The 14,102-nt window shown below is 57.5% G+C and overlaps 1 protein-coding gene across 1 annotated transcript in view; it reads right to left on the bottom strand.

Annotated features, from left to right (window-relative positions):
- Positions 1-7,995: 7,995 nt before the first annotated feature.
- Positions 7,996-14,102, bottom strand: part of LOC133363053 (chymotrypsin-like elastase family member 2A) — a 68,746-nt gene continuing 62,639 nt past the window's right edge. Inside the window, exon 6 of the mRNA XM_061582063.1 lies at positions 7,996-8,174. Coding sequence (XP_061438047.1) covers positions 7,996-8,174 — 179 coding nt within the window. The remainder of the gene's footprint in view (positions 8,175-14,102) is intronic.

Here is a 14,102-nt window from a genome sequence, read left to right as displayed (position 1 = left end):
TCACCTCTACATCACCCCCTCCCACATAGCTTGCAGCCGGCCCGGCTGTTAACCTACAACACAACATAACGCAACGCAGTAATAAAGAACTCCACATCCCAGTGTGCCCCGTAACACAACAACAACAACATAACACAACCTTAAATATGAAGCAATATACAGCCCGACGAACAACACAATAAAAGCGAACACCGTAAAACGAACGCGCCAAGTGTCACTGTGACCCACGCAGTGCCGAGGCGCTCCGGCTGCCTCGACTCCGCACGTGGTAGGTTACACAAAGTAGCGCGACCTAGCGCGAGTCCGTCTGGCCGGTCCGTCGTATGGAACGGGACGTTGGCGACCGTCCGGTGTCTCCGGCAGCTCTAGACGGCACGGGTCGGGCCTGGAAGGACCGGCCCCGCCGTGAAGATCCGGCCGCCGGTGGTCGGCAGCAGTCAGTTCCGAGACACCTGGGAGCGGATCAGGCGGAGACATGTGAGGAGCAGGCAAGGACAATTCCCCCTCAGGGTCGTCGGTCACGTCACATGCTCGGCCCTCACGACACAAGGGGAGGCCATACGGAGGCGAGAACGGTTTCAGTCGGGAGGGGTGGACGTACCAACGGCGTTTCCCCCATTTTATCTGAACGCACTGGGGGCGTGCCACCCGCACGACCTCCACGGGTCCCCGCCACGGCTTCAACAATTTAGGCGACGTGGCCAAAGGTGCCTGAGGGCAATGCAGCCAGGCCTTGTCACCTGGTTCCCAATTGTGCACGGACACCTTCCGTGCCCGCAACCGCTCGTTCGCAATTTGGCGAGCCCGCGAATTAAGCCGTGCGGCCTCCCTTGCCTCTGTCAGTTTATGAATATTAAATTTAATATGCTCTGCCAATTTAGAATTAGTTCGTGGTGCGGGCAGACCCAGCTGCGTTTCCATGGGCGGGTCGGCTTCCCGACCGTACATTAGAAAAAACGGGGAAAACCCCGTAGCTGCATGGGGGGCCATTCTATACGCGGCAAGGACCCCAGGGACCTGCAGGTCCCAATCAACATGCGACTCACACACCTGCTGGCACAGCATAGAGGTCAATGTCCTGTTAAGCCTCTCCACCATCCCGTCCGTCTGCGGGTGGTACGGGGAGGTACGCACCTTTTTGGTACCCAACAGGTCGCACACCTCCTGCAGTAATTTACTCGAAAATTTTTTCCCTTGGTCAGTCAGCAAGCGTTCGGGAGCCCCCTTGTCCAGGACGTAGCCCTGGACAAAGGCGTCCGTCACAGCCGCCGCCGACTGGTTGGCGAGTGGCCACGCCATAGGCCACCGGGTAAAATATTCGACCCCCACCAACAGGTACTTATTACCCCTAGGCGTGACCGGAAAGGGCCCCAGAATATCGAGTGCAACGAGCTCGTTAGTGCGCGAGACCTGAATAGATTGCAGCGGTGGATTAGCTGCCACGGGCGGTGGTTTCCGTCTGGCGCACTCAACACAACCCTTCAGAATATTCACCACGTCACCCCCCATTCCCGGCCAATAATAGTCACGCTGAAGCAGGGCAAGCGTTTTGTTAACTCCCAAATGCAAGAGGCGTTCGTGTGCGGCCAAGACAACCTTCCCCCTCACAGCAGAAGGCACCACAATCGCATGCCGCCGGGACAAACTGTCCCATCTCATCAACAGGCCCTGCTTAAGCTCGTAGGAGCCAGTTCGGTCGTGGCTACCTTCGGAACCCTCCGTCTTTCGGCGCAATGCCAGCAGGGAGCTGTCCGCCATTTGGAGACGGCCCCACTCAATCAACGACAGTGAGAGCAGCGAGTCCTGACCCCCTGGGGTAGCGGGACCATCCCCAATTGGTGTGCTCGCGGTCGCAACCAACGCCTCCCTACCTTCCGTAACCGGAGGTTTACAGCGCGCCGATCCCGATAAGCACGCACATTTGTGACAAGGCAACAACCGCGACAGGGCATCGGCATTCGTGTGTCGCAACCCTTTACGGTACGTAGTCGTGAACTGATAGTCCTGGAGGACTTCCAACCACCGCGACAATTGGCCCGAGGGCTGGGCAACCCGTAATGAATACTGGAGCGCCGCATGGTCCGTCCGGACCGTGAAATGACGACCATAGAGATATGGCCTGAATTGTTGTACAAAAAAAACAATGGCAAGTAGTTCACGACGGGTGACGCAGTAGCGCTGCTCTGCCGGCGACAACACCCTGCTACCATAGGCGACCACCCGTTCGACCCCTCCAACGACTTGGGACAGCACTCCCCCAATGCCCGTGTTGCTAGCATCCGTGTCTAGCAAGAAGGGACTCTCAAAGTCCGGATAGCACAAGGGTGGGGCCCTTACCAAGGCGTCCCGGAGGGAGCAGAATGCAGCCTCCTCCTCCGGTCCCCACCGGAACTTCACTCCTTTCGCCGTTAAAGCGTGCAAGGGCTTTGCAATGGTGGCGAAGTGCTCAACGAATCAGCGATAATACGAAGCAAAACCGATGAAACTGCGCACGTCTGACACTGACGTGGGCGTCGGCCACGAACTGACACAGTCCGTCTTCGCAGGATCGGTAGAAATCCCCGAAGAGTCGACAATGTGACCCAAGTACCTCACGGATTTACGAAAAAGATGGCATTTGGCCGGTTTAAACTTTAATTTAGCCGATCGCATTCGCAAGAACACCCCTCTCAATCGCTGGAGGTGTTCTTCGAACGTTTTACCGAAAACAATGACATCGTCAAGGTAAATGAGGCACGTCTCCCACTGCAAGCCCGACAAAACCAATTCCATAAGACGCTGAAACGTCGCAGGAGAGGAGTGAAGTCCCATGGGTAACCGGTTAAACTGAAACAGGCCCCCTGGAGTCCGGAATGCAGTCTTAGGCTTAGACTCCTCGTCGAGTGGCAACTGCCAAAATCCGGACAATAAATCAAGAGTCGAAAAGTATCGCGCACCGGACAATGCATCGAGAGACTCGTCCATCCTGGGGAGCGGATACGCGTCGGCCACCGAGATCTTATTCAGGCGGCGGAAATCGACACAAAATCGCAGGGACCCGTCCTGCTTTTTAACGAGCACAATAGGTGCTCCCCAAGGACTGGAAGAAGGCGAAATAATGTCGGCTTCCAGCATATCGTTAACTGCCGACTGAACATGTTCCTTCTCAGCAGGACTCAGTCGGAAGGGATTTTGCCTGACCGGTGCCGCATCGCCCGTTTCAATGTGGTGGCGTAGCAGGTCCGTGCATCCGATATCATACTTATGTTTACTGAAGACATCCGAAAATTCAATCAGCAACCCGCGCAACGCACCCAACTGTAGCGCTGACAAATCGTCAGAGTCCGCGCACAGCATATCAATCCAATCTAGGTCCTCCTTTGATGGTACGCTATTCGTGGGGCTCGGATCAGCCTGCGCAACCAGCCTCTCCTCCGCAGGGACCCGTGCCGCGTGAGCCAGCACGGTGCCCTGCTGAATGACGGCCGGCTGCGCCCCAGCGTTTAAAACCATGACAAACGGATCCCTGTCTGCCCCAACCAACGAGTGAGCCACCGATAAATCGAGACCTCCAACAGCCCTATTACAAGGACCCAAAAGCATGGCCTGTTCCGAGGCCTCCTTCCCCCATGGCTTCCGTAACCGGAGGGGAATCAACATTTGTGAACCCGGGGGCACGTGCACGGTCTGTGTTGCTAACGCCTGAATGGTAGCGCACGCCGTCCGAATTACATTAGGGCTCGTCAAAAATGAAATACGGCGACCCGATGGTAGTTCAATGCAACGCTGATCAATGAGAATTTTGATGGGCATTTTCGCCAAAAAATCAGTGCCCAATAGGCAAGGAACCGCCAGGGAAGATGAAACGAAAACGGGTCCCGACAATTTGATATCACCAATGCAAATGGACGCCCTAATCTGACCGATAATGCCCAATGATCCCCCGTTAGCGGCGTAAAATGGCACATCCACCGGAAGAAGCGGACGACATTGTACCGGGAGAATATTATAAATGAGATCCGAAATAATAGTCGCCGATGCCCCCGTGTCCACTAACACCCTGACCTCGACCCCATCAATCGATCCGGTAACGACGGATGAACCCGCTGAGGCAGCCACTATTCTGTGCCCCAATTCCGACCATTTAATGTCTCCCCGGTCCCGGCCGAACCCCCCTCTCCGAACCGAATCCCCGAACTCTACTCGGCTCTCCCTCGTCGCAACGCGACGACCCATACGTGTCGAGTATGCGGGCCAAGCATGTGAGGTGCCGCGACTTGCCGGGGTTTGCAGTGATGACTTGGGGCCTTGGTCGTCGTCCAGCCGAGGTCCCATGGCGCGCTGACGTGGGGCGCGGCAACCGGAGGCCACGTGGCCACGAAGGCCGCAGTTATAGCAGGTGATGACAGTAGTCGGAGATCTCGGTTGCTCCAGCTTGCGGGCCGCTCGCAGAGGCGAACGACCCCCCGACCTCCAGTCCCCCGCTCGTCCCGCGATGAACGCGTCCTCTCGTGGGCTGACGACTTGGGGCACGGTGTCAACCGGACCCGGAGTTGAGGCCACGGCAGCGTTGCAGACGACCCCCTGCTTCCGTTGAAGGACCTCGTGCGCTTGCATGCTCGTGGCGACCCGTAATGAAGAAATATCGGTGTCGTCGGCCGTGTTGATGGGGACCCCCAGGTCCTGCGCCAACTTGAGCAGCTGCTCCAAAACCATCGCATCTTGGCCCTCCTCGTCCATACGAGGGAACGCGGCGTCAGCGAGAGCGAGCAACGCCGTGCGGTAGGCGAGCACGGTCTCCGTGTCCGCCTTCCGTCTTGCGTAGAAATGATGGCGGCACGCCGAGGGAGGACCGTAGACTTTGGCCATGAGAGCCAGCGCATCCTTGAGCGTGGAGCGGTCCGACCTGCGTGCGGACGTGAAGGCCGCGAGCGCGTTGTCGTCCAGCATGGCAGGCAGTGCCCGCAGTGCCGTAGCGTCGGACCAGGCGGACATCTCTTGATGCGCCAAAAATCTGCGCTGAAATTGCCTCCAATCCCCGCCTTCCGCCTTGAATGCTGACAACGTGGGAAGGCGCTGCTGAAAGATAAAGTCGTCCTCCTCCTCGTGCTTCCTCTCTGCCCCCCCGTCGGTGTGTAAGATGGCGGCCCCAGTGGCGGGTGTGTGATGGCGGTCCGCCGCGCGCGTTGGTGACGTTAGCGGCCGCGCATGGAGAACCGCTGCCACGTGGTGATGGCCGTTCCCGCCAAAAGTTGGAGCGGATGAAATGGCGGGAATCGCCAAATCGTTTTGGCGGGAATCTGCAGGGCGACCCTGTAGCACGTCGGCCGCCGTCCCCGCTCCTCCCGACGAGCTGATCTCCGCCAAGATGGACGCGGCGGTGAGCAGCAGCTCCGCCAGACGGGAGTGTGCCTCGCGAAGCACGGTGTCAGTCCCCCGTCGCTCGACCGGCGCCGTCGGTGGATCCTGCCCCGTGGGCAGCTCCTCTTCCTCACCCCCTGATGCCCGCTGGCCCGCGTCGTCGAGGTTGTCCTCGTGGTCAATCCCGTGGGTCCGACGGTTCCTCCTTGTATCCATGCTTGGAGGACCGTTTCACTTCTGACGCCAGTTGAAGTATGGGAATTGACGGCAGGAACTTCTTGACGGGTAACACACTTTTATTAAATCCTTTAGGTATCACAATACAACGTGTGGTCTCTCTTCTTCCTCCGACACACTCCACTAATCTCGTGTAAGCTCTAGGCCTCTGGCTACACCCGATACACTTGACTCGTGTAGACCCTATGCCTCTGGCTACACACAATATACTCGACTCGTGTAAGCCCTATGCCTCTGGCTACACACAATATACTCGACTCGTGTAAGCCCTATGCCTCTGGCTACACAATACACTCGACTCGTGTAAGCCCTATGCCCTGGCTACACATAGTACATTCGGCTCGTGTAGACCTATGGCTACACCCACTACACTCGCCTCTGGGTTACACAGAGTCCCGGTCCCCTTAGGACAGCGGGGCTAGGTACCGCAGGGCTCTAGGTCTTCATCCCCGTCTTCCTTCTTCGCTGGTTACACACTGCCCTTACGCCTGTGTGCATCCCCTTTTATAGCCCCTGCTCACGAGGGACGGAGCTGATGCGGCGTCGACGTGAGCGTCGTTCCTTAATGACCCAATCACGACGCACTCTCTCTACGATCCGCTTTCCCCAGCGCGTGTTAACATTACTCCACCAATCACACTGCGCTGCCACCTGATCACTCCCTCTCAGCGCGTCACCGCCCACAGCCAATCGGTACCCCGTAACCCACGACCCCGCGCTGACCCCTGATCCTCCACCGTCAGCGCGCGTCACCACCTACACAGCCAATCATCACGCACTGTGCATACGATCCTTAATCCCAGCGCGTATCACCTCTACATATACATGAAAAGGAACGGCGGTGACATGGCCCAGCCGTAGCATGCTATCATCTTATTGAAGAGGTTTGTGGTTCGAAATATTCAGGACACATTGGTTATAACTCTAGGTGTATTAACCAAGCTCTGTCTGTGTGACAGTGCACATTAACCATCCCATAACATAATTTGAAAACAGTAGGACGGTGTGTGCCAGCGTCGAGGTCCCAAATTTAAACAAACATTAGCTGATAATGGCTCAATTGAGATATAGCATCATGACCCCTACTGTGAAATTACTGCAGACTATCTTAAAATAGCACATTCATGATATCCTCGTGTCATAATAATAGCGTGAATATCAAATGTACTTTAACAATATTTTAGATCAGCAGACAATATGCCTCCCTACACATAAAAAATACGTGTGTTTTTTATACATCTGAAGTATCGGAATGGCGGCAGGAAACCTCTTGACGGGTAGCACACTTTTTATTAAACCTTGACTTGTCACGATACAACGTGTGGTCACTATTCCTCACACTACACACACTTCACTTGACACGTGTGGTCACTACCTTTCCCACTACACACTCCACTTGACACGTGTAGTTACTATGGCTCACGCTGCATGCTCACACTGCATGCTCACACTGCACTCCAGCCCTGTAACGTCCGTGGAGCCTACAGGCCCACCCCAGCTTGGGCGTGGGTCACAACCTCTGGGTCCCGAGGGCCGGCCCTCACACGGACGTTCGGCCCCGGGTCCCAGGGTCCCGCCTCTGGGTCACACAGAGCCCTGGCCCTTACAAGGACAGCGGGACTAGGTGCCGCAGGGCCCTATCTCTTCCTCCTCCGTCTTCAGTCTTCGCTGGTCACCAACTCCCCGAGCGCCCACGCGCACCGCCTTATATAGCCCTCCGCTCCCGAGGAGACGGAGTCCATGCGGACCGCGATGTGAGCACCCACTTAGTCGACCAATCACGACGCGCTGTTCCTACGATCCGCTTTCCCAGCGCGTGTTACCACTACACAACCAATCGCCCCGTGCTGCCACACGATCACTCCCTGTCAGCGCGCGTCACCAACACACAGCCAATCACCACCACATAACCCATGACCCCGCGCTGCCCTGTGATCCCTCACCGTCAGCGCGCGTCACCAGCACACAGCCAATCACCACGCGCTGCCACACGATCCCCACTGTCAGCGCGTATCACCACTACATCACCCCCTCCCACATAGCTCGCAGCCGGCCCGGCTGCTTAACAACACAACAACAACAACAATAGTAACACAACAAAAACGCAACCCCCCAGTGTGCCCCGTAACACAACAACAACAACACAACGACATAACACCAGACAACAACCTATGTACAAACCGACAAACAACACAATAAAAAACCAACAACAACACACAACACCTAGACAACAAGTTATGTACAAACCGACGAACAACACAATAAAAGCAAGTCCAAGAAAAAGAACGTGTCCAGTGTCTCTGTGACTATCGATCCCCCCCGCTCCGCTCGCCCCTCCACCGGGGTGATGGAGCGGTCGAGCGGAAGAGGAACGCAGTGACGAGGCGCTCCGGCCGCATCGGCCCCTCATTCGGTTGGTCATGAAAAGTTGCGCGACTGAGCGCGAGTCCGCCTGGCCGGTCCATCGTATGGGACGGGATGCTGACGACCGTCTGGTGGCTCCGGCAGCCCCGGAAGGCGCGGATCGGGCCTGGAAGGACCGGCCGCGCCGCGGGGATCCGGCCGCCGGTGGTCGGCAGCTGTCAGTTCCGAGACACCTGGGAGCGGATCAGGCGGAGACATGTGAGGATCAGGCGGAGACATTTCCCCCCTTGGGTCGTCGGTCACGTCACATGCTTGGCCCTCACGACACAAAGGGAGGCCATATGGAGGCGAGAACGGTTTCAGTCGGGAGGGGTGGACGTACCAACGGCGCTTTCCCCATTTTATCTGAACACACTGGGGGCGTGCAACCCGCACGACCTCCACGGGTCCCCGCCATGGCTTCAACAATTTAGGCGACGTAGCCAAAGGTGCCTGAGGGCAGTGCAGCCAGGCCCTATCGCCTGGTTTCCAGTTGTGCACGGACACCTTCCGTGCACGCAAACGCTCGTTGGCAATTTGGCGAGCCCGCGAATTAAGCCGTGCGGCCTCCCGTGCCTCGGTCAGCTTATGAATGTTAAATTTAATATGTTCAGCCAATTTCGAATTCGTTCGTGGCGCGGACAGTCCCAGCTGCATTTCCATGGGCGGGTCGGCTTCCCGACCATACATTAGATAGAATGGGGAAAATCCCGTTGCTGCATGGGGGGCCATTCTATACGCGGCGAGGACCCCCGGGACCTGCAGGTCCCAGTCAACATGTTCCTCACACACCTGCTGGCACAGCATAGAAGTCAAAGTCCTGTGGAGTCACTCCACCATCCCGTCTGTCTGCGGGTGGTACGGGGAGGTACGCACCTTCTTAGTACCCAATAGGTTGCACACTTCTTGCAGCAATTTACTTGAAAAAATTTTCCCTTGGTCGGTCAGCAAGCATTCTGGAGCCCCCTTATCCAGCACGTAGCCCTGGACAAAGGCGTCCGTCACAGCCGCCGCCGACTGGTTGGCGAGTGGCCACGCCATAGGCCACCGGGTAAAGTATTCGACACCAACCAACAGGTACTTATTTCCCCTAGGCGTGACTGGAAAAGGCCCCAAAATATCGAGCGCAACGAGCTCGTTAGTGCGCGAGACCTGAATAGATTGCAGCGGTGGATTTGACGCCACGGGCGGCGGTTTTCGTCTGGCGCACTCAACACACCCCTTTAGAATATTCACCACATCACTCCCCATCCCCGGCCAATAATAGTCACGCTGAAGCAGAGCAAGCGTTTTGTTTACTCCCAAATGCAAGAGGCGTTCATGTGCAGCCAGGACAACTTTCCCCCGCACAGCGGAAGGCACCACGAGTGCGTGCCGCCGGGACAAATTGTCCCATCTCATCAACAGGCCCTGCTTGAGTACCCAGGAGCCAGTTCGCTCCCGGCCCTCCTCGGGACCCCCCGCCCTGCGACGCAACGCTAGCAGGGAGCTGTCAGCCATTTGGAGACGGCCCCACTCAATCAGCGACAGTGAGAGCAGCGAGTCCTCTCCCTCAGGGGTAGCGGGAACATCACCGATCGGTGCATCCGCGGTCGCGGCCAACGCCCCCCTACTTTCCGCAGTTGGCGGTTTACAGCGCGCCGATCCCATTAAGCACGCACATTTGTGACAAGGCGACAATCGCGACAGGGCATCGGCGTTAGTGTGGCGCAACCCCTTACGGTATGTGGTCGTGAACTGATAGTCCTGGAGGACTTCCAACCACCGTGACAATTGGCCCGAGGGTTGGGCGACCCTCAATGAATACTGAAGCGCCGCGTGGTCCGTCCGGACCGTAAAGTGACGGCCTTAGAGATACGGTCTAAATTGCTGTACAAAAAAAACAATAGCCAGCAACTCGCGACGGGGGACGCAGTAGCGCTGCTCCGCCGGCGACAAAACCCTGCTACCATAGGCGACCACCCTTTCGACTCCCCCAACGACCTGTGAGAGCACCCCCCCAATGCCCGTGTTGCTAGCATCCGTGTCTAGCAAGAAGGGACTTGTAAAGTCAGGATAACGCAAGGGCGGGGCACCCACCAAGGCGTCCCGGAGGGAGCAGAACGCGGCCTCCTTCTCCGGTCCCCATCGGAACTTGACTCCTTTTGCCGTTAGAGCGTGCAAGGGTTTTGCAATGGTGGCGAAATGCTCAACGAATCGGCGGTAGTAAGAAGCAAAACCGATGAAACTGCACACGTCCGAAACTGATGTGGGCGTTGGCCATGAACTGACACAGTTCATCTTCGTGGGATCGGTAGAGATCCCCGAAGAATCGACAATGTGGCCCAAGTATCTCACGGACTTACGAAGAAGGTGGCATTTGGCCGGTTTAAACTTTAATTTAGCCGATCGCATCCGCAAGAATACCCCTCTCAACCGCTGGAGGTGTTCCTCAAACGTTTTACTGAAAACAATGACATCGTCTAGGTAAATCAAGCAAGTATCCCATTGCAAGCCCGACAAAACCAACTCTATAAGGTGCTGAAACGTCGCGGGAGCGGAGTGAAGTCCCATGGGTAACCAGTTAAACTGGAACAGGCCCCCTGGAGTCCGAAATGCTGTCTTAGGTCTAGACTCGGCGTCGAGTGGCAGCTGCCAGAATCCCGATAATAAATCAAGAGTTGAAAAATATCGCGCACCAGACAATGCATCGAGGGACTCGTCCATCCTGGGGAGCGGATACGTGTCAGCCACGGATATTTTATTCAGGCGTCGGAAATCTACGCAAAATCGCAAGGACCCGTCTTGCTTTTTAACCAGCACAATAGGTGCTCCCCAAGGACTGGAAGAAGGCGAAATAATGTCTGCCGCCAGCATATCGTTGATGGCCGACTGAACGTGTTCCTTCTCAACAGGACTCAGCCGGAAGGGATTTAGCCTGACCGGTGCCGCATCGCCTGTTTCAATATGGTGGTGCAACAGGTCCGTGCACCCAATGTCATATTTATGCTTACTGAACACATCAGAAAATTCCAACAGCAACGCACGCAGCACACCCAACTGTACTGTTGACAAATCGTTCGAGTCCGCGCACAGCGAATCGACCCATTCAAGGTCCTCCCTCGATGGATTGTCCTGCGTCGGGTTTGGATCAACATGCGCAACCAGGCGCTCTTCCGCAGGAACCCGTGCCGCGTGAGCTAGCACAGTGCCCTGCTGAATAACGGCCGGCCGCGAACCAGCGTTTAAAACCATCACGAACGGGTCCTTGTCAGCCCGAACCAAAGTGTGAGCCACCGACAAATCGAGACCCCCGACAGCCCTATTTGAAGGACCCAAAAGCATTCCCTGTTCCGAGGTCTCCCCAACCAATGGTTTCCTCAACCGGAGGGGAATTAACATCTGTGAACCCGGGGGCACGTGCACGGTCTGTGTCGCCAGCGCTTGTATCGTAGCGCACGCCGTCCGAATTTCGGTAGGATTCGTCAAAAATGAAATACGGCGACCCGATGGTAGCTCAATGCAACGCTGATCGATGAGAATTTTAATGGGCATTTTTGCCAAAAAGTCTGTGCCCAACAGACAAGGAACCGCTAAGGAAGAAGAAACGAAAACGGGTCCCGACAATTTAATATCTCCAATGCAAATGGATGCCCTAATCTGGCCGACAATGCCCAACGAGCCCCCATTTGCCGCGTAAAATGGCATGTCCACCGGGAGCAGAGGTCGACATTGGACGGGGAGAATGTTGTAAATGAGGTCTGATATAATAGTCGCCGACGCCCCCGTGTCCACTAACACCCTGACCTCGACCCTGTCAATGAATCCCGTAACGACCGATGATCCCGCCGACGCAGCCACTATCCTGTGCCCCAACTCAGACCATTCAATGTCCCCTCGGTCCCGCACGAACCCCCCTCGCCGAACTGAATCACCGATCCCTAACCGGCCTTCCCCCGCCGCAACGCGACGGCCCATGTGTGTCGTGCATGTAGGCCGAGCATGTGAAGTGCCGCGACTTGCCGGGGGTTGTAGGGATGACTTGGGGCCTTGGTCGTCGTCCAGTCGAGGTCCCATGGCACGCTGACGTGGAGCGCGGCAACCGGACGCCACGTGGCCCCGGAGGCCACAGTTGTAACACGTGATGAGGGATGTCGGAGGTCTCGGTTGCTCCAGCTTGCGGGCCGATCGCAGAGGCGAACGACCCCCCGACCTCCAGTCCCCCGGTCGTCCCGCGGTGAACGCCTCCTCTCGTGGGCTGACGACTTGGGGCTCGGTGACCACCGGGCCCGGAGCCGAGCCCACAGCAGCAGTGCAGACGACCCCCTGTTTACGCTGGAGGACCTCGTACGCCTGTATACTTGTTGCGACCCGCAAAGAAGAAATATCGACCTCGTCGGCCGTGTTGATGGGGACCCCCAGGTCCTGCGCCAACTTGAGCAGTTGCTCCAAGACCATCGCGTCCTGGCCCTCCTCGTCCATACGAGGGAACGCGGCGTCGGCGAGAGCCAACAACGCCGTGCGGTAGGCGAGCACGGTCTCCGTGTCCGCCTTCCGTCGGGCGTAAAAGTGATTGCGACACGCCGAGGGAGGTCCGTAGACCTTGGCCATGAGACCCAATGCAGCCTTAAGCGTGGAGCGGTCCGACCTCTGTGCGGACCTGAAGGCCGCGAGCACGTCGTCGTCCAACATGGCAGGCAGTGCCCGCAGCGCCGTAGCGTCGGACCAGGCCGACATTTCCTGATGCGCCAGAAATCTGCGCTGGAATGCGCCCCAGTCCCCGCCTTCCGCCTTGAAGGCTGACAATGTGGGAAGGCGCTGCTGGAAGATGAAGTCGTCGTCCTCTGCCACGTGGTTCCTCCCCGCCGCACCGTCGGTCTGCAAGATGGCGGCCCCAATGGCGGGTGGCTGATGGCGGTCCACAGCGCGCGTTGATGACGTAAGCGGGCGCGCTTGGAGAACCGCCGCCACGTGTTGCTCGCCGTTCCCGCCAAAAGATGTCCGCGCAGTTGAAATGGCGGGAATCGCCAAATCATTTTGGCGGGAACCTGCGGGGCGACCCTGTTGAATGTCCGCCGACATCCCCACTCCTCCCGACGTGTTGATTTCTGCCAGGATGGACGCGGCGGCTAGCAGCAGCTCTGCCAGACGGGAGTGCGCCTCGCGGAGTACTGCATCGGTCCCCAGTCGCTCGTCCGGCGCCCTCGGTGGGTCCTGCGGCGTCGGCATTTCCTCGTCCTCTCCCCCCGATGCCAGCTGGCCCGAGTCGTCAAGGTTATCCTCGCGGTCGTTCCCATGAGTCCGACGGGTCTTCCTTGTATCCATGCCTGGAAGACTGTTTCACTTCTGACGCCAGTTGAAGTATCGGAATGACGGCAGGAAACCTCTTGACGGGTAGCACACTTTTTATTAAACCTTGACTTGTCATGATACAACGTGTGGTCACTATTCCTCACACTACACACACTTCACTTGACACGTGTGGTCACTACCTCTCCCACTACACACTCCACTTGACACGTGTAGTTACTATGGCTCACGCTGCATGCTCACACTGCATGCTCACACTGCACTCCAGCCCCGTAACGTCCGTGGAGCCTACAGGCCCACCCCAGCTTGGGCGTGGGTCACAACCTCTGGGTCCCGAGGGCCGGCCCTCACACGGACGTTCGGCCCCGGGTCCCAGGGTCCCGCCTCTGGGTCACACAGAGCCCCGGCCCTTACAAGGACAGCGGGACTAGGTGCCGCAGGGCCCTATCTCTTCCTCCTCCGTCTTCAGTCTTCGCTGGTCACCAACTCCCCAAGCGCCCACGCGCACCGCCTTATATAGCCCTCCGCTCCCGAGGAGACGGAGTCCATGCGGACCGCGATGTGAGCACCCACTTAGTCGACCAATCACGACGCGCTGTTCCTACGATCCGCTTTCCCAGCGCGTGTTACCACTACACAACCAATCGCCCCGCGCTGCCACACGATCACTCCCTGTCAGCGCGCGTCACCAACAAACAGCCAATCACCACCACATAACCCATGACCCCGCGCTGCCCTGTGATCCCTCACTGTCAGCGCGCGTCACCAGCACACAGCCAATCACCACGCGCTGCCACACGATCCCCACTGTCAGCGCGTATCACCACTACACA

Source organism: Lethenteron reissneri, unplaced genomic scaffold (genome assembly GCF_015708825.2).
Source record: "Lethenteron reissneri isolate LAM-NWPU_2019-01 unplaced genomic scaffold, ASM1570882v1 scaffold_1639, whole genome shotgun sequence".
In the NCBI taxonomy this organism is placed as follows: Eukaryota; Metazoa; Chordata; class Hyperoartia; order Petromyzontiformes; family Petromyzontidae; genus Lethenteron; species Lethenteron reissneri.
This window is presented reverse-complemented; position numbering and strand designations above follow the sequence as displayed.